Source organism: Ranitomeya imitator, chromosome 1 (genome assembly GCF_032444005.1).
Source record: "Ranitomeya imitator isolate aRanImi1 chromosome 1, aRanImi1.pri, whole genome shotgun sequence".
Lineage (NCBI taxonomy): Eukaryota > Metazoa > Chordata > Amphibia > Anura > Dendrobatidae > Ranitomeya > Ranitomeya imitator.
The window spans coordinates 1226730324-1226752008 of record NC_091282.1 but is presented as its reverse complement, the minus strand read 5'-3'; the positions used below and the strand labels follow the sequence as shown (position 1 = coordinate 1226752008).

Sequence of the window (21685 nt, the reverse complement as noted above, 5' to 3'; positions counted from 1 at the left end):
TGGGGGGCACATACTTTTCCCCATATTAATGTCTATGGATGCAGAGGAGGACAGAGAAGCCCCCGGGGGAGGATGTGGGGGACACATACTTTTCCCCATATTAATGTCTATGGATGCAGAGGAGGACAGAGAAGCCCCCGGGGGAGGATGTGGGGGGCACATACTTTCTCCATATTAATGTCTATGGATGTAGATGAGGAAAGAGAAGCCCCCGGAGATGGATGAGGGGGGCACATACAGTACAGACCAAAAGTTTAGACACACCTTCTCATTTAAAGATTTTTCTGTATTTTCATAACTATGAAAATTGTAAATTCACTCTGAAGGCATCAAAACTTTGAATTAACACATGTGGAATTATATACTTACCAAAAAAGTGTGAAACAACTGAAAATATGTCTTACTAGCTGAAGAGCCCGGCGTTGCCTGGGCATAGTAAATATCTGTGGTTAGTTATAGCACCTCACTTCTCTTATTTTCCCATCATGCCTCTCATTTTCCCAATCACATCTCTCATTTTCCCCCTCACATCTCTCATTTTCTCCCTCACTCCTCTCATTCCCCCCTAACACTTGTCATTTCGACCTCACATCTGTCATTTTCCGATCACTACACTATTTTCCCTCACTCCTCTCATTTTGCACTCACACCTTTTCATTTTCACCTCACACCTCTCATTTTCACCTCAGTATATACATGTTTGTCATCTCCCTTATATATAGTATACACCTGTATGTCATCTCCTGTATATAGTATATACCTGCTGTGTGTCATCTCCCCTGTAAATAGTATATACTTGTATGTCTTCTCCTTCTATATATAGTATATACCTGTATGTCATCTCCTCCTGTATATAGTATATATCTGTGTGTCATCTCCTCCTGTATATAGTATATACCTGTATGTCATCTTCTATATAGCATATACCTGTATGTCATCTCCTCCTGTATATAGTATATACCTGTAGGTCATCTGCTCCTGTATATAGTATATACCTGTGTGTAATCTCCTCATGTATATAGTATATACCTGTAGGTCATATGCTCCTGTTTATAGTATATACCTGTGTGTCATCTCCTCCTGTATATAGTATATACCTGTAGGTCATCTGCTCCTGTATATAGTATATACCTGTGTGTCATCTCCTCCTGTATATAGTATATACCTGTAGGTCATCTGCTCCTGTATATAGTATATACCTGTATGTCATCTCCCCTGTATATAGTATATACCTGTGTGTCATCTCCTGTATATAGTATATACCTGTAGGTCATCTGCTCCTGTATATAGTATATACCTGTATGTCATCTCCTCCTGTATATAGTATATACCTGTGTGCCATCTCTCCTGTATATAGTATATACCTGTGTGATCTCCTGTATTAGACCGCATTCACACGTTATTTGCTCAGTATTTTTACCTCAGTATTTGTAAGCTAAATTGGCAGCCTGATAAATCCCCAGCCAACAGGAAGCCCTCCCCCTGGCAGTATATATTAGCTCACACATACACATAATAGACAGGTCATGTGACTGACAGCTGCTGTATTTCCTATATGGTACAGTTGTTGCTCTTGTAGTTTGTCTGCTTATTAATCCGATTTTTATTTTTGAAGGATAATACCAGACTTGTGTGTGTTTTAGGGTGAGTTTCGTTTGTCAAGCTGTGTGTGTTGAGTTGCGTGTGGCGACATGCATGTAGCGACTTTTGTGAGATGAGTTTTGTGTGGCAACATTCGTGTAGCAACTTTTTGTGTGTCAAGTTGCATGTGACAGGTTAGTGTAGCAAATTGTGTGCAGCAAGTTTTGCGCATGGCGAGTTTTGCGTGTGGTGAGTTTTATGTGTAGTACCTTTTGAGTATGTGCAAGTTTTGTGTGAGGCAACTTTTGCATGTGTTGCAACTTTTGTGCATGTGGCAATTTTTCCGTGTGTGCAAATTTTGCGTGTGGCGAGTTTTCCATGAGGTGAGTTTTGCACTTGTGGCGAGTTTTGCGTGAGCCTAGTTTTTGCATGTGGCGAGTTTTGCGCGTGGCGAGTTTTGAGCGGTGACTTTTGTGTTTCGACTTTTATGTGGCGAGGTTGGTGTATGTGTGGTGAAATGTGTGCTGAGGGTGATATGTGTTCAAGCACGTTTTGTGTGTGTGTTCATATCCCCGTGTGTGGTGAGTATCCCATGTCGGGGCCCCACCTTAGCAACTGTACGGTATATACTCTTTGGCGCCATCGCTCTCACTGTCCCCCTTGTTCACATCTGGCAGCTGTCAATTTGCCTCCAACACTTTTCCTTTCACTTTTCCCCATTATGTAGATAGTGGCAAAATTGTTTGGTGAATTGGAAAGCGCGGAGTTAAAATTTCACCTCACAACATAGCCTATGACGCTCTCAGGGTCCAGACGTGTGACTGTGCAAAATTTTGTGGCTGTAGCTGCGACGGTGCAGATGCCAATCCTGGACATACATACATACACACACACACACACATACACACACACATTCAGCTTTATATATTAGATACCTGTAGGTCATCTGCTCCTGTTTATAGGATATACCTGTGTGTCATCTCCTCCTGTATATAGTATATACCTGTAGGTCATCTGCTCCTGTATATAGTATATACCTGTATGTCATCTCCCCTGTATATAGTATACTAGCTATTGAACCCGTTCTACGCCCGGGTGGCTAGCATCTATATAGGTATATGGTCTCCATCCTGGTATGTGCTGCTCCATCCTGCGTCCCCATCCTGTCATGAGCTGCTCCATCCTGCGTCCCCATCCTGTCATGTGCTGCACCCATCCTGCACCCCCATTCTGACATGTGCTGCTCCATCCTGTGTCCCCATCCTGTCATGTGCTGCACCCATCCTGTGCCCCCATCCTGCCATGTGTTGCACCCATCTTGCTCCCCCATTCTGTCATGTGTTGCACCCATCCTGCACCCCCATTCTGTCATGTGCTGCTTCCATCCTGCGCCCCCATTGTGACATGTGCTGCTCCCATCCTGCGCCCCCATTATGACATGTTCTGCACCCATACTGCTCCTCCATTCTGACATGTTCTGCACCCATCTTGCGCCCCCATTCTGACATGTGTTGCACCCATCCTGCGCCCCCATTCTGTCATGTGCTGCTCCCATCCTGCGTCCCCATTGTGACATGTGCTGCACCCATCCTGCGCCTCCATTCTGACATGTTCTGCACCCATCCTGCGCCTCCATTCTGTCATTTGCTGCTCCCATCCTGTCATGTGCTGCTCCCATCCTGTGCCCCCATTCTGTCATGTGCTGCTCCCATCCTGTGCCCCCGTTCTTTCATGTGCTGCTCCCATCCTGCGCCCGTTCTGTCATGTGCTGCTGCCATCCTGCGCCCCCGTTCTGTCATGTGCTGCTCCCATCCTGCGCCGCCGTTCTGTCATGTGCTGCTCCCATCCTGTCATGTGCTGCTGCCATCCTGCGCCCCCGTTCTGTCACGTGTTGCTCCCATCCTGCGCCCGTTTTGTCATGTGCTGCTGCCATCGTGCGCCCGTTCTGTCATGTGCTGTTCCCATCGTGCGCCCGTTCTGTCATGTGCTGTTCCCATCCTGCGCCCCCGTTCTGTAATGTGCTGCTCCCATCCTGTGCCCCCGTTCTTTCATGTGCTGCTCCCATCCTGCGCCCCTGTTCTGTCATGTGCTGCTCCCATCCTGCGCCCGTTCTGTCATGTGCTGTTGCCATCCTGCGCCCTCGTTCTGTCATGTGCTGCTCCCATCCTGCGCCCCTGTTCTGTCATGTGCTGCTCCCATCCTGCGCCCGTTCTGTCATGTGCTGCTCCCATCCTGTGCCCCCGTTCTGTCATGTGATGCTTCCATCTTGCGCCCCCATTCTGTCATGTGCTGCTCCCATCCTGCGCCCCTGTTCTGTCATGTGCTGCTCCCATCCTGCGCCCGTTCTGTCATGTGCTGCTGCCATCCTGCGCCCCCATTCTGTCATGTGCTGCTCCCATCCTGCGCCCCCGTTCTGTCATGTGCTGCTCCCATCCTGCGGCCGTTCTGTCATGTGCTACTGCCATCCTGTGCCCCCGTTCTGTCATGTGCTGCTCCCATCTTGCGCCCCCATTCTGTCATGTGCTGCTCCCATCCTGCGCCCCTGTTCTGTCATGTGCTGCTCCCATCCTGCGCCCCCGTTCTGTCATGTGCTGCTGCCATCCTGCGCCCCCGTTCTGTCATGTGCTGCTACCATCCTGCGCCCGTTCTGTCATGTGCTGCTGCCATCCTGCGTCCGTTCTGTCATGTGCTGCTCCCATCCTGCGCCCCCGTTCTGTCATGTGCTGCTCCCATCCTGCGCCACCATTGTATTATATGCCCCCCATAAGATGCTCCATTATATATGCCCCGTATGCTGCTGCCATATATATATATATATATATATATAAAAAAAAAAATACCCTACTCACCTATCGTCACTGGGCGCCGAGTGCTGGGGGCCTGAGCAGGCGGGGACACCGGCGCACTGTGGGGGTCAGGTGCCGGTATCAACGCTAGCTCAGGCCCCCAGCACTTGCTATACTCACCTGTCTGTCCCGTTCCAGCGCTGCGCGCCGCCATCTTCCGGCTGCTCTGGCTGTGACTGTTCAGTCAGAGGGCGGCGCCGACGTGCATTAAGCGCGTTATCGCGCCCTCTGAACTGGGAACGTCACAGCAGAGGACCCGGGAGACGGAGCCGCACGCAACGCTGGAACGGGGGACAGGTGAATATACTTACCCTCCTGGCGGTCCCTGACTCTCCGGTGGAGATCGCGGTGTGTGTTCAGTGTTTACGCACACCGCGATCTCCTGGGAGCGTCACTCTGTGAGGCCCAGACTGCGCCGGCGCTTGTGCTTGCGCAGTCTATAAAGGCTTCGGACAGAGTGACGCTCCCAGCGTTATATTATAGATACCTGTGTGTCATCTCCTCCTGTATATAGTATATACCTGTAGGTCATCTGCTCCTGTATATAGTATATACCTGTATGTCATCTCCTCCTGTATATAGTATATACCTGTGTGCCATCTCTCCTGTATATAGTATATACCTGTGTGTCATCTCCTCCTGTATTAGACCGCATTCACACGTTATTTGCTCAGTATTTTTACCTCAGTATTTGTAAGCTAAATTGGCAGCCTGATAAATCCCCAGCCAACAGGAAGCCCTCCCCCTGGCAGTATATATTAGCTCACACATACACATAATAGACAGGTCTTGTGACTGACAGCTGCCGTATTTCCTATATGGTACATTTGTTGCTCTTGTAGTTTGTCTGCTTATTAATCAGATTTTTATTTTAGAAGGATAATACCAGACTTGTGTGTGTTTTAGGGCGAGTTTCGTTTGTCAAGTTGTGTGTGTTGAGTTGCGTGTGGCGACATGCATGTAGCGACTTTTGTGAGATGAGTTTTGTGTGGCAACATGCGTGTAGCAACTTTTTGTGTGTCGAGTTGCATGTGACAGGTTAGTGTAGCAAGTTGTGTGCAGCAAGTTTTGCGCATGGCGAGTTTTGCGTGTGGTGAGTTTTATGTGTAGTACCTTTTGAGTATGTGCAAGTTTTGTGTGAGGCAACTTTTGCATGTGTTGCAACTTTTGTGCATGTGGCAATTTTTCCGCGTGTGCAAGTTTTGCGTGTGGCGAGTTTTCCATGAGGTGAGTTTTGCACTTGTGGCGAGTTTTGCGTGAGCCTAGTTTTTGCATGTGGCGAGTTTTGCGCGTGGCGAGTTTTGAGCGGTGACTTTTGTGTTTCGACTTTTATGTGGCGAGGTTGGTGTATGTGTGGTGAAATGTGTGCTGAGGGTGATATGTGTTCAAGCACGTTTTGTGTGTGTGTTCATATCCCCGTGTGTGGTGAGTATCCCATGTCGGGGCCCCACCTTAGCAACTGTACGGTATATACTCTTTGGCGCCATCGCTCTCACTGTCCCCCTTGTTCACATCTGGCAGCTGTCAATTTGCCTCCAACACTTTTCCTTTCACTTTTCCCCATTATGTAGATAGTGGCAAAATTGTTTGGTGAATTGGAAAGCGCGGAGTTAAAATTTCACCTCACAACATAGCCTATGACGCTCTCAGGGTCCAGACGTGTGACTGTGCAAAATTTTGTGGCTGTAGCTGCGACGGTGCAGATGCCAATCCCGGACATACATACATACATACACACACACACATACACACACACATTCAGCTTTATATATTAGATACCTGTAGGTCATCTGCTCCTGTTTATAGGATATACCTGTGTGTCATCTCCTCCTGTATATAGTATATACCTGTAGGTCATCTGCTCCTGTATATAGTATATACCTGTATGTCATCTCCCCTGTATATAGTATACTAGCTATTGAACCCGTTCTACGCCCGGGTGGCTAGCATCTATATAGGTATATGGTCTCCATCCTGGTATGTGCTGCTCCATCCTGCGTCCCCATCCTGTCATGAGCTGCTCCATCCTGCGTCCCCATCCTGTCATGTGCTGCACCCATCCTGCACCCCCATTCTGACATGTGCTGCTCCATCCTGTGTCCCCATCCTGTCATGTGCTGCACCCATCCTGTGCCCCCATCCTGCCATGTGTTGCACCCATCTTGCTCCCCCATTCTGTCATGTGTTGCACCCATCCTGCACCCCCATTCTGTCATGTGCTGCTTCCATCCTGCGCCCCCATTGTGACATGTGCTGCTCCCATCCTGCGCCCCCATTCTGACATGTTCTGCACCCATACTGCTCCTCCATTCTGACATGTTCTGCACCCATCTTGCGCCCCCATTCTGACATGTGTTGCACCCATCCTGCGCCCCCATTCTGTCATGTGCTGCTCCCATCCTGCGTCCCCATTGTGACATGTGCTGCACCCATCCTGCGCCTCCATTCTGACATGTTCTGCACCCATCCTGCGCCTCCATTCTGTCATTTGCTGCTCCCATCCTGTCATGTGCTGCTCCCATCCTGTGCCCCCGTTCTGTCATGTGCTGCTCCCATCCTGTGCCCCCGTTCTTTCATGTGCTGCTCCCATCCTGCGCCCGTTCTGTCATGTGCTGCTGCCATCCTGCGCCCCCGTTCTGTCATGTGCTGCTCCCATCCTGCGCCCCCGTTCTGTCATGTGCTGCTCCCATCCTGTCATGTGCTGCTGCCATCCTGCGCCCCCGTTCTGTCACGTGTTGCTCCCATCCTGCGCCCGTTTTGTCATGTGCTGCTGCCATCGTGCGCCCGTTCTGTCATGTGCTGTTCCCATCGTGCGCCCGTTCTGTCATGTGCTGTTCCCATCCTGCGCCCCCGTTCTGTCATGTGCTGCTCCCATCCTGTGCCCCCGTTCTTTCATGTGCTGCTCCCATCCTGCGCCCCTGTTCTGTCATGTGCTGCTCCCATCCTGCGCCCGTTCTGTCATGTGCTGTTGCCATCCTGCGCCCTCATTCTGTCATGTGCTGCTCCCATCCTGCGCCCCTGTTCTGTCATGTGCTGCTCCCATCCTGCGCCCGTTCTGTCATGTGCTGCTCCCATCCTGTGCCCCCGTTCTGTCATGTGATGCTTCCATCTTGCGCCCCCATTCTGTCATGTGCTGCTCCCATCCTGCGCCCCTGTTCTGTCATGTGCTGCTCCCATCCTGCGCCCGTTCTCTCATGTGCTGCTGCCATCCTGCGCCCCCATTCTGTCATGTGCTGCTCCCATCCTGCGCCCCCGTTCTGTCATGTGCTGCTCCCATCCTGCGGCCGTTCTGTCATGTGCTGCTGCCATCCTGTGCCCCGTTCTGTCATGTGCTGCTCCCATCTTGCGCCCCCATTCTGTCATGTGCTGCTCCCATCCTGCGCCCCTGTTCTGTCATGTGCTGCTCCCATCCTGCGCCCCCGTTCTGTCATGTGCTGCTGCCATCCTGCGCCCCCGTTCTGTCATGTGCTGCTACCATCTTGCGCCCGTTCTGTCATATGCTGCTGCCATCCTGCGTCCGTTCTGTCATGTGCTGCTCCCATCCTGCGCCCCCGTTCTGTCATGTGCTGCTCCCATCCTGCGCCACCATTGTATTATATACCCCCCATAAGATGCTCCATTATATATGCCCCGTATGCTGCTGCCATATATATTAAAAAAAAAAATACCCTACTCACCTATCGTCGCTGGGCGCCGAGTGCTGGGGGCCTGAGCAGGCGGGGACACCGGCGCACTGTGGGGGTCAGGTGCCGGTATCAACGCTAGCTCAGGCCCCCAGCACTTGCTATACTCACCTGTCTGTCCCGTTCCAGCGCTGCGCGCCGCCATCTTCCGGCTGCTCTGGCTGTGACTGTTCAGTCAGAGGGCGGCGCCGACGTGCATTAAGCGCGTTATCGCGCCCTCTGAACTGGGAACGTCACAGCAGAGGACCCGGGAGACGGAGCCGCACGCAACGCTGGAACGGGGGACAGGTGAATATACTTACCCTCCTGGCGGTCCCTGACTCTCCAGTGGAGATCGCGGTGTGCGTTCAGTGTTTACGCACACCGCGATCTCCTGGGAGCGTCACTCTGTGAGGCCCAGACTGCGCCGGCGCTTGTGCTTGCGCAGTCTATAAAGGCTTCGGACAGAGTGACGCTCCCAGCGTTATATTATAGATACCTGTGTGTCATCTCCTCCTGTATATAGTATATACCTGTAGGTCATCTGCTCCTGTATATAGTATATACCTGTATGTCATCTCCTCCTGTATATAGTATATACCTGTGTGTCATCTCCTCCTGTATTAGACCGCATTCACACGTTATTTGCTCAGTATTTTTACCTCAGTATTTGTAAGCTAAATTGGCAGCCTGATAAATCCCCAGCCAACAGGAAGCCCTCCCCCTGGCAGTATATATTAGCTCACACATACACATAATAGACAGGTCTTGTGACTGACAGCTGCCGTATTTCCTATATGGTACATTTGTTGCTCTTGTAGTTTGTCTGCTTATTAATCAGATTTTTATTTTAGAAGGATAATACCAGACTTGTGTGTGTTTTAGGGCGAGTTTCGTTTGTCAAGTTGTGTGTGTTGAGTTGCGTGTGGCGACATGCATGTAGCGACTTTTTGTGTGTCGAGTTGCATGTGACAGGTTAGTGTAGCAAGTTGTGTGCAGCAAGTTTTGCGCATGGCGAGTTTTGCGTGTGGTGAGTTTTATGTGTAGTACCTTTTGAGTATGTGCAAGTTTTTTGTGAGGCAACTTTTGCATGTGTTGCAACTTTTGTGCATGTGGCAATTTTTCCGCGTGTGCAAGTTTTGCATGTGGCGAGTTTTCCATGAGGTGAGTTTTGCACATGTGGCGAGTTTTGCGTGAGCCTAGTTTTTGCATGTGGCGAGTTTTGCGCGTGGCGAGTTTTGAGCGGCGACTTTTGTGTTTCGACTTTTATGTGGCGAGGTTGGTGTATGTGTGGTGAAATGTGTGCTGAGGGTGATATGTGTTCAAGCACATTTTGTGTGTGTGTTCATATCCCCGTGTGTGGTGAGTATCCCATGTCGGGGCCCCACCTTAGCAACTGTACGGTATATACTCTTTGGCGCCATCGCTCTCACTGTCCCCCTTGTTCACATCTGGCAGCTGTCAATTTGCCTCCAACACTTTTCCTTTCACTTGTCCCCATTATGTAGATAGGGGCAAAATTGTTTGATGAATTGGAAAGCGCGGGGTTAAAATTTCACCTCACAACATAGCCTATGAAGCTCTCGGGGTCCAGACGTGTGACTGTGCAAAATTTTGTGGCTGTAGCTGCGACGCCTCCAACACTTTTCCTTTCACTTTTTCCCCATTATGTAGATAGGGGCAAAATTGTTTGGTGAATTGGAAAGTGCGGGGTTAAAATTTCACCTCACAACATAGCCTATGACGCTCTCGGGGTCCAGACGTGTGACTGTGCAAAATTTTGTGGCTGTAGCTGCGACGCCTCCAACACTTTTCCTTTAACTTTTATCCCCATTATGTAGATAGGGGCAAAATTGTTTGGTGAATTGGAAAGCGCGGGGTTAAAATTTCGCCTCACAACATAGCCTATGATGCTCTCAGGGTCCAGATGTGTGACTGTGCAAAATTTTATGGCTGTAGCTGCGACGGTGCAGATGCCAATCCCGGACATACACACATACACACATTCAGCTTAATATATTAGATATTCTAGGTTCTTCAAAGTAGCCACCTTTTGCTTTGATGACTGCTTTGCACACTCTTGGCATTCTCTTGATGAGCTTCAAGAGGTAGTCACGGCGAATGGTCTCCCAACAATCTTGAAGAAGTTCCCAGAGATGTGGATCGCCACCAGACACAGGGCCACGAGTTCTCGGTACCGGGCCTCTCTGGTTCGGTTCTGAGGCTGTCACGGTGGCTAGACCCGGTCCGCGACCCTGCTAAGGGGCGTCCAATAAAGGTGGTGCAGTCTGTCAAGGGTTCGTGACGCCACCTGTGGTGTTCGGTCAGGGTGACTGACGCTGCTGTGGGGTCCGCTGGGGTGATGGAATGGCAGCTGGATGGTATACCTTCCCACAGGTGAAGTATGTCCCCAGGGCTTCCCAGTAAGGTGGATGGTGATGGTGTGAGGTGCAGTCAATAACGAGGACACAAGGTTGCAGTCTCTTTACCTCTTTACTGAAGACTTCAGGATCCTCAATCCAGAGCACTGCTAACAGGGCTGTCGGAGACCGGCCGGTCCGATGGGCACTTCCAGAGTTTCCCTCTCAGATGGAAATCGTTGCCCACCACTAGCGCATGTGTGTTGTAGTGCTACCCTGCTGAGCATTCGGGATAGTCCTCACAACTGCTGTTCTCGTTCGTTCGTTCTCTACAGCTCTCTCTCTCTTTAGTTCCAGATGTTGCTAGTTTCTCGTCCCTCAGGTATGTTATGGCTAGGACGCACCCGTATGACAGGAAGGCCTGGAGGTCTTCCGGGACCCTAGAGACGCCCCTCTCCCACTGTTGCCCCCTATGTCTTCGTAGGAAATTTAAGGTAGACAGCCAACCTATAATTAACTGTCCTACGGAGTTCGAAGTAAGGCCTAGAGTCAGTTACTCCCGCGGTGTTCCGGCCACCGGCTACGCGCCTCAGTAGGATGTTGCCTCGGTCTCACGGCACGTCTCCTACTGGCTCTCCTTTGTGCTTGATCTCAATTACACTGTTCCACAATATCCTTCCCTTCGTGTCACTCTCTTAGGATACTGCCACGGGGTGTGCAGGCGCGGTTCCGTTACGTTCTGTTCTGTTCGCTAGGCGCCTGCCAGGTTCCCACGCCTGACAGGGACCCCCCGTGTCTTCTCCCTGCAACACCCCCTGCCACGGGATGTTGCCTGAATCCAACCCAGTCAGCTTCTGACTAACTTCCTCCCCAACCACTAGTTTTACCAGTGTGAGGAGTGGCCCAATAAATAAAGCCTTTTTCTCCCCCTAGTGGCCGGAGTGTGAAGTGTAATGTGTTCTGGTGATACCTGGTCAGGAGAATTCCTTTAGTGCCATCAGACATACCGCTGCTTCCCTTAGTGGCAGAGCGTCATACTGCAACGACCAGGTCTCTGGGGCGATGGAGATGCTTAGCACTTGTTGGCCCTTTTGCCTTCACTCTATGGTCCAGCTCACCCCAAACCATCTCGATTGGGTTCAGGTCTGGTGACTGTGGAGGCCAGGTCATCTGGCGTAGCACCCCATCAATCACAATCCTTCTTGGTCAAATAGCCCTTACACAGCCTGGAGGTGTGTTTGGGGTAATTGTTCTGCTGAAAAATAAATGATGGTCCAACTAAACGCAAACCGGATGGAATAGCATGGCGCTGCACGATGCTGTGGTAGCCATGCTGGTTCAGTATGCCTTCAATTGTGAATAAATCCCCAACAGTGTCACCAGCAAAGCCCCCCCCCCCACACCATCATACCTCCTCCTCCATGCTTCACGGTGGGAACCAGGCATGTAGAGTCCATCCGTTCACCTTTTCTGCGTCGCACAAAGACACGGTCGTTGTAACCAATGATCTTAAATTTGGACTCATCAGACCAAAGCACAGATTTCCACTGGTCTAATGTCCATTCCTTGTGTTCTTTAGCCCAAACAAGTCTCTTCTGCCTGTTGCCTGTCCTTAGCAGTGGTTTCCTAGCAGCTATTTTAACAGTTGTTGTAGAGATGTGGCTGCTGCTAGAACTCTGGGTGGCATTGACCTGGACTCTAATCTGAGCTGCTGTTAACCTGCGATTTCTGAGGCTGGTGACTCGGATAAAGTTATCCTCAGAAGCAGAGGTGACTCTTGGTCTTCCTTTCCTGGGGCGGTCCTCATGTGAGCCAGTTTCTTTGTAGCGCTTGATTCTTTTTACAACTGCACTTGGGGACACTTTCAAAGTTTTCCCAATTGACCTTTATTTCTTAAAGTAATGATGGCCACTCGTTTTTCTTTACTTAGAATTTGTTTTATGGCAAGAAAAAAGCAGCTAAGAGTCTATTCAGTAGGACTATCAGCTGTGTATCAACCAGACTTCTACACAACACAAGTGATGGTCCCAACCCCATTTATAAGGCAAGAAATCCCACTTATTAAACCTGACAGGGCACACCTGTGAAGTGAAAACCATTCCCGGTGACTACCTCATGAAGCTCATCAAGAGAATGCCAAGAGTGTGCAAAGCAGTCATCAAAGCAAAAGGTGGCTACTTTGAAGAACCTAGAATATTATTATTTATTTATATAGCACCATTGATTCCATGGTGCTGTACATGAGAAGGGGTTACATACAAGTTACAAATATCACATACAGTAAACAAACTAACAATGACGGACTGATACAGAGGGGCGAGGACCCTGCCCTTGCGGGCTTACATTCTACAGGATAAAAGACATAATTTCAGTTGTTTCACTTTTTTGGTAAGTATATAATTCCACATGTGTTAATTCATAGTTTTGTTGCCTTCAGTGTGAATGTACAATTTTCATAGTCATGAAAATACAGAAAAATCTTTAAATGAGTAGGTGTGTCCAAACTTTTGGTCTGTACTGTACTTTCTCCATATTAATGTCTATGGATGTAGATGAGGACAGAGAAGCCCCCGGAGGTGGATGAGGGGGGACATACTTTTCTCCATATTAATGGAGGGGCTCCTGGAGGTGGGTTTCACACTTCCCGACTGGTAATTGTTGCTCTTTGCCCCCAGATCTCCAGTTATCCAGCAGTTCCGAGTCGGACATCATCAGTGAGGTAATGTACTGACTGTAAGGCCCCACCACCACTACACTAAATAGCAAAGCCACTAGAGACTCAAGCTCTATAAAAATTCTATTTTCAACAGCAGAAAAAAAAGGCAGCAACACTTACCTGCCCAGATCTTGGAACACATGCAGTGCAGGGTGCAGCCAGCCCACCACCACTACCAGTCGTCTCCCGTCCTACACCCTACAGATATCATGTATGTCTACACATAGGAGAATTAATGCTATAAAGACTAAAATGCTTCTTACATTGATGTTTCACCCAGCGAGCACCATATGGTAGTGCCAGAAACTCACTGTTATGGCGTCATTATTGCTGTTGGGTAGAGAACAAATTATGGCGAGTAGATCCATTGTACCACCTCAGGGAAGACAGAAAAAGAAGCGTGTACACAGCTGATGGCGCAAGGTGGCGGCCGAGGGTGAGACTTGGTCTTCTCCTGTCATAGAGCACTACATGAAAGCGTGGGTCCTGGCTGTTAGAGTCGTGTGGGCCTTATGCCCATGCAGGCCACCTTTAGTCGATGATGTTGGCTGGCTAAGACCACGAATTCCACAGATTAACAAAGTAGATTCCGCTCATACATGGGGGCGTTACTGAACTTGATAAGGGTCATGCACCATGGAGCGGCTGCACAGACTTATGGACATTTCCTTCACAGTAAGACGCCTTTTCAGTCCACCCTTCCTACTCCAGGGCTCTGCAGGTTATCTCTTTCATGTCTACGTTGCCACAACACAGCCTGTAGGCCACAGTCCTAGTCAGGAAGTTTCTCTCCACGCGCTCAGCGGTTCCGCGTCCTATCACTATGGATGCACTGGATCTACCTCTCGGGATCTCCACAAGTCCCATCCTCTCATCAGTCCTCTTTAGGTCCTTTACCTTCGGCACTAGCAAGCTCTCAGGTTTCTTGTTAGTCAATGTCTTACCCGATAACGTCTGCTGGAAGGTCTCTCAGTCTCATCTGTAACTCTCTTTAGGATCTCTCTATTCCTTGCTCCAGTCTCTTCTAGCTTCACCCCTTGTCAGCAATGCACACTTGTTACTCCCCAAACTCTATCTCCTATCTTACTATCGGTAAATAGCCTGTTTTCCCTTGAACTGACTTCTCTCACTGTCGGCTAGTCCCAACCTTTAACTCTCACTTACGCTGCTGTCTGTTGCTGGGCAGACCTTCCCTACAACACACTATTTCACAGTCAGTTATCGTCATCCTACACTATTCCTTACACTCCCTATCTTGTACACTATGTATCACTCTAATTTCACTACCTATGTCTTATTCGGTACACAATCAGCACTATGCATTACATTACTTAGATTACACTATACCTTCCCTATAATACTGCTACACACTATGTCATAATACATCACACCAGAACATATCACATGGCACAACACTATTCACATAACACGACTGGCGTCTTCAAGGGTAGGAGTGGAAGGTGGGGTCAAGTGGAGATCCCGTCAATATGAGGAGGTGGCATTATATAGAAGGGCTGATGACCTCAGTATGAGGAGGTGACATTATATAGGAGGGCTGATGACCTCAGTATGAGGAGGTGACATTATATAGAAGGGCTGATGACCTCAGTATGAGGAGGTGGCATTATATATGAGGGCTGATGACCTCAGTATGAGGAGGTGACATTATATAGGAGGGCTGATGACCTCAGTATGAGGAGGTGGCATTATATAGGAGGACTGATGACCTCAGTATGAGGAGGTGGCATTATATAGGAGGGCTGATTACCTCAGTATGAGGAGGTGGCATTATATAGGAGGGCTGATGACCTCAGTATGAGGAGGTGACATTATATATGAGGGCTGATGACCTCAGTATGAGGAGGTGACATTATATAGGAGGGCTGATGACCTCAGTATGAGGAGGTGGCATTATATAGAAGGGCTGATGACCTCAGAATGAAGAGGTGGCATTATATAGGAGGGCTGATGACCTCAGTATGAGGAGGTGGCATTATATAGGAGGATTGATGTCCTCAGTATGAGGAGGTGACATTATATAAGAGGACTGATGACCTCAGTATGAGGAGGTGGCATTATATAGGAGGGCTGATGACCTCAGTATGAGGAGGTGGCATTATATAGGAGGGCTGATGACCTCAGTATGAGGAGGTGGCATTATATAGAAGGGCTGATGACCTCAGAATGAAGAGGTGGCATTATATAGGAGGGCTGATGACCTCAGTATGAGGAGGTGACATTATATAGGAGGACTGATGTCCTCAGTATGAGGAGGTGTTATTATATAGGAGGGCTGATGACCTCAGTATGAGGAGGTGGCATTATATAGGAGGGCTGATGACCTCAGTATGAGGAGGTGGCATTATATAGGAGGATTGATGTCCTCAGTATGAGAAGGTGGCATTATATAAGAGGACTGATGACCTCAGTATGAGGAGGTGGCATTATATAGGAGGGCTGATGACCTCAGTATGAGGAGGTGGCATTATATAGGAGGGCTGATGACCTCAGTATGAGGAGGTAGCATTATATAGAAGGGCTGATGACCTCAGTATGAGGAGGTGGCATTATATAGGAGGGCTTATGACCTCAGTATGAGGAGGTGGCATTATATAGGAGGACTGATGTCCTCAGTATGAGGAGGTGGCATTATATAGGAGGGCTGATGACCTCAGTATGAGGAGGTGGCATTATATAGGAGGATTGATGTCCTCAGTATGAGAAGGTGGCATTATATAGGAGGGCTGATGACCTCAGTATGAGGAGGTGGCATTATATAGGAGGACTGATGTCCTCAGTATGAGGAGGTGGCATTATATAGAAGGGCTGATAACCTCAGTATGAGGAGGTGGCATTATATAGGAGGATTGATGGCCTCAGTATGAGAAGGTGGCATTATATAAGAGGACTGATGACCTCAGTATGAGGAGGTGGCATTATATAGGAGGGCTGATGACCTCAGTATGAGGAGGTGGCATTATATAGGAGGGCTGATGACCTCAGTATGAGGAGGTGGCATTATATAGGAGGGCTGATGACCTCAGTATGAGGAGGTGGCATTATATAGGAGGACTGATGACCTCAGTATGAGGAGGTGGCATTATATAGAAGGGCTGATGACCTCAGTATGAGGAGGTGGCATTATATAGGAGGGCTGATGACCTCAGTATGAGGAGGTGGCATTATATAGGAGGGCTGATGACCTCAGTATGAGGAGGTGGCATTATATAGGAGGGCTGATGACCTCAGTATGAGGAGGTGGCATTATATAGGAGGGCTGATGACCTCAGTATGAGGAGGTGGCATTATATAGAAGGGCTGATGACCTCAGTATGAGGAGGTGGCATTATATAGGACTGATGACCTCAGTATGAGGAGGTGGCATTATATAGGAGGGCTAATGACCTCAGTATGAGGAGGTGGCATTATATAGGAGGACTGATGACCTCAGTATGAGGAGGTGACATTATATAGGAGGGCTGATGTCCTCAGTATGAGGAGGTGGCATTATATAGGAGGGCTGATGACCTCAGTATGAGGAGGTGGCATTATATAGGAGGGCTGATGACCTCAGTATGAGGAGGTGGCATTATATAGGAGGGCTGATGACCTCAGTATGAGGAAGTGACATTATATAGGAGGACTGATGACCTCAGTATGAGGAGGTAGCATTATATAGAAGGGCTGATGACCTCAGTATGAGGAGGTGGCATTATATAGGAGGGCTGATGACCTCAGTATGAGGAGGTGGCATTATATAGGAGGATTGATGACCTCAGTATGAGGAGGTGGCATTATATAGGAGGGCTGATGACCTCAGTATGAGGAGGTGGCATTATATAGAAGGGCTGATGACCTCAGTATGAGGAGGTGGCATTATATAGGAGGACTGATGACCTCAGTATGAGGAGGTGGCATTATATAGGAGGGCTAATGACCTCAGTATGAGGAGGTGGCATTATATAGGAGGACTGATGACCTCAGTATGAGGAGGTGGCATTATATAGGAGGGCTTATGTCCTCAGTATGAGGAGGTGGCATTATATAGAAGGGCTGATGTCCTCAGTATGAGGAGGTGGCATTATATAGGAGAATTGATGTCCTCAGTATGAGGAGGTGGCATTATATAGGAGGGCTGATGACCTCAGTATGAGGAGGTGTCATTATATAGGAGGATTGATGTCCTCAGTATGAGGAGGTGGCATTATATAGGAGGGCTGATGTCCTCAGTATGAAGAGGTGACATTATATAGGAGGGCTGATGACCTCAGTATGAGGAGGTGGCATTATATAGGAGGGCTGATGACCTCAGTATGAGGAGGTGGCATTATATAGAAGGGCTGATGACCTCAGAATGAAGAGGTGGCATTATATATGAGGGCTAATGACCTCAGTATGAGGAGGTGGCATTATATAGGAGGGCTAATGACCTCAGTATGAGGAGGTGACATTATATAGGAGGGCTAATGACCTCAGTATGAGGAGGTGGCATTATATAGGAGGGCTGATGACCTCAGTATGAAGAGGTGGCATTATATAGGAGGGCTGATGACCTCAGTATGAGGAGGTGGCATTATATAGGAGGGCTTATGACCTCAGTATGAGGAGGTGGCATTATATAGGAGAGCTGATGACCTCAGTATGAGGTGGTGACATTATATAGGAGGGCTGATGACCTCAGTATAAGGAGGTGGCATTATATAGGAGGGCTGATGACCTCAGTATGAGGAGGTGGCATTATATAGGAGAGCTGATGACCTCAGTATGAGGAGGTGACATTATATAGGAGGGCTGATGACCTCAGTATAAGGAGGTGGCATTATATAGGAGGGCTGATGACCTCAGTATGAGGAGGTGGCATTATATAGGAGGGCTGATGACCTCAGTATGAGGAGGTGGCATTATATAGGAGGGCTGATGTCCTCAGTATGAGGAGGTGGCATTATATAGGAGGGCTGATGACCTCAGTATGAGGAGGTGGCATTATATAGGAGGGCTGATGACCTCAGTATGAAGAGGTGACATTATATAGGAGGGCTGATGACCTCAGTATGAGGAGGTGGCATTATATAGGAGAGCTGATGACCTCAGTATGAGGAGGTGACATTATATAGGAGGGCTGATGACCTCAGTATAAGGAGGTGGCATTATATAGGAGGGCTGATGACCTCAGTATGAGGAGGTGGCATTATATAGGAGGGTTGATGACCTCAGTATGAGGAGGTGGCATTATATAGGAGGATTGATGTCCTCAGTATGAGGAGGTGACATTATATAGGAGGGCTGATGACCTCAGTATGAAGAGGTGGCATTATATAGGAGGATTAATGTCCTCAGTATGAGGAGGTGGCATTATATAGGAGGGCTTATGACCTCAGTATGAGGAGGTGGCATTATATAGGAGGATTGATGTCCTCAGTATGAGGAGGTGACATTATATAGGAGGGCTGATGACCTCAGTATGAAGAGGTGGCATTATATAGGAGAGCTGATGACCTCAGTATGAGGAGGTGACATTATATAGGAGGGCTGATGACCTCAGTATGAAGAGGTGGCATTATATAGGAGGGCTGATGACCTCAGTATGAGGAGGTGACATTATATAGGAGGGCTGATGACCTCAGTATGAAGAGGTGGCATTATATAGGAGGGCTGATGACCTCAGTATGAGGAGGTGGCATTATATAGGAGGGCTGATGACCTCAGTATGAGGAGGTGGCATTATATAGGAGGGCTGATGACCTCAGTATGAAGAGGTGACATTATATAGGAGGGCTGATGACCTCAGTATGAGGAGGTGGCATTATATAGGAGGGCTGATGACCTCAGTATGAGGAGGTGGCATTATATAGGAGGGCTGATGACCTCAGTATGAGGAGGTGACATTATATAGAAGGACTGATGACCTCAGTATGAGGAGGTGGCATTATATAGGAGGACTGATGACCTCAGTATGAGGAGGTGGCATTATATAGGAGGGCTGATGACCTCAGTATGAGGAGGTGGCATTATATAGGAGGGCTGATGACCTCAGTATGAGGAGATGGCATTATATAGGAGGGCTGATGACCTCAGTATGAGGAGGTGGCATTATATAGGAGGGCTGATGACCTCAATATGAGGAGGTGGCATTATATAGGAGGACTGATGACCTCAGTATGAGGAGGTGGCATTATATAGGAGGGCTGATGACCTCAGTATGAGGAGGTGACATTATATAGGAGGACTGATGACCTCAGTATGAGGAGGTGGCATTATATAGGAGGACTGATGACCTCAGTATGAGGAGGTGGCATTATATAGAAGGGCTGATGACCTCAGTATGAGGAGGTGGCATTATATAGGAGGGCTGATGACCTCAGTATGAGGAGGTGGCATTATATAGGAGGGCTGATGACCTCAGTATGAGGAGGTGGCATTATATAGGAGGGCTGATGACCTCAGTATGAGGAGGTGGCATTATATAGGAGGACTGATGACCTCAGTATGAAGAGGTGGCATTATATAGGAGGGCTAATGACCTCAGTATGAGGAGGTGGCATTATATAGGAGGGCTTATGACCTCAGTATGAGGAGGTGACATTATATAGAAGGGCTGATGACCTCAGTATGAGGAGGTGACATTATATAGAAGGGCTGATGACCTCAGTATGAGGAGGTGGCATTATATAGGAGGACTGATGACCTCAGTATGAGGAGGTGGCATTATATAGGAGGGCTGATGACCTCAGTATGAGGAGGTGGCATTATATAGAAGGGCTGATGACCTCAGTATGAGGAGGTGCCATTATATAGGAGGACTGATGACCTCAGTATGAGGAGGTGACATTATATAGGAGGGCTGATGTCCTCAGTATGAAGAGGTGACATTATATAGGAGGGCTGATGACCTCAGTATGAGGAGGTGGCATTATATAGGAGGGCTGATGACCTCAGTATGAGGAGGTGACATTATATAGGAGGACTGATGACCTCAGTATGAGGAGGTGTCATTATATAGGAGGACTGATGACCTCAGTATGAGGAGGTGGCATTATATAGAAGGGCTGATGACCTCAGTATGAGGAGGTGCCATTATATAGGAGGACTGATGACCTCAGTATGAGGAGGTGGCATTATATAGAAGGGCTGATGACCTCAGTATGAGGAGGTGTCATTATATAGGAGGGCTGATGACCTCAGTATGAGGAGGTGGCATTATATAGGAGGGCTAATGACCTCAGTATGAGGAGGTGGCATTATATAGGAGGACTGATGACCTCAGTATGAGGAGGTGGCATTATATAGAAGGGCTGATGACCTCAGTATGAGGAGGTGCCATTATATAGGAGGACTGATGACCTCAGTATGAGGAGGTGCCATTATATAGGAGGACTGATGACCTCAGTATGAGGAGGTGGCATTATATAGAAGGGCTGATGACCTCAGTATGAGGAGGTGCCATTATATAGGAGGACTGATGACCTCAGTATGAGGAGGTGGCATTATATAGAAGGGCTGATGACCTCAGTATGAGGAGGTGTCATTATATAGGAGGGCTGATGACCTCAGTATGAGGAGGTGGCATTATATAGGAGGGCTGATGACCTCAGTATGAGGAGGTGGCATTATATAGAAGGGCTGATGACCTCAGTATGAGGAGGTGGCATTATATAGGAGGGCTGATGACCTCAGTATGAGGAGGTGACATTATATAGGAGGACTGATGACCTCAGTATGAGGAGGTGTCATTATATAGGAGGACTGATGACCTCAGTATGAGGAGGTGGCATTATATAGAAGGGCTGATGACCTCAGTATGAGGAGGTGTCATTATATAGGAGGGCTGATGACCTCAGTATGAGGAGGTGGCATTATATAGGAGGGCTGATGACCTCAGTATGAGGAGGTGTCATTATATAGGAGGGCTGATGACCTCAGTATGAGGAGGTGGCATTATATAGAAGGGCTGATGACCTCAGTATGAGGAGGTGCCATTATATAGGAGGACTGATGACCTCAGTATGAGGAGGTGGCATTATATATGAGGGCTGATGACCTCAGTATGAGGAGGTGTCATTATATAGGAGGACTGATGACCTCAGTATGAGGAGGTGGCATTATATAGGAGGGCTGATGACCTCAGTATGAGGAGGTGTCATTATATAGGAGGACTGATGACCTCAGTATGAGGAGGTGGCATTATATAGGAGGGCTGATGACCTCAGTATGAGGAGGTGACATTATATAGGAGGACTGATGACCTCAGTATGAGGAGGTGGCATTATATAGGAGGGCTGATGACCTCAGTATGAGGAGGTGTCATTATATAGGAGGGCTGATGACCTCAGTATGAGGAGGTGGCATTATATAGGAGGACTGATGACCTCAGTATGAGGAGGTGGCATTATATAGGAGGGCTTATGACCTCAGTATGAGGAGGTGTCATTATATAGGAGGGCTGATGACCTCAGTATGAGGAGGTAGCATTATATAGGAGGGCTTATGACCTCAGTATGAGGAGGTGGCATTATATAGGAG

At 48.4% G+C, this 21685-nt stretch overlaps 1 protein-coding gene across 2 annotated transcripts in view; it reads left to right on the top strand.

The window, feature by feature from the left end:
* LOC138657366 (shootin-1-like) overlaps positions 1-21685 on the top strand; it is a 50091-nt gene that overhangs the window by 1583 nt on the left and 26823 nt on the right. The window contains exons 2-3 of one of the 2 annotated variants that reach the window (XM_069745110.1): positions 13125-13168; positions 13260-13376. In XM_069745110.1, coding sequence (XP_069601211.1) covers positions 13125-13168; positions 13260-13376 — 161 coding nt within the window. The remainder of the gene's footprint in view (positions 1-13124; positions 13169-13259; positions 13377-21685) is intronic. The other variant, XM_069745111.1, reaches the window with a different exon arrangement.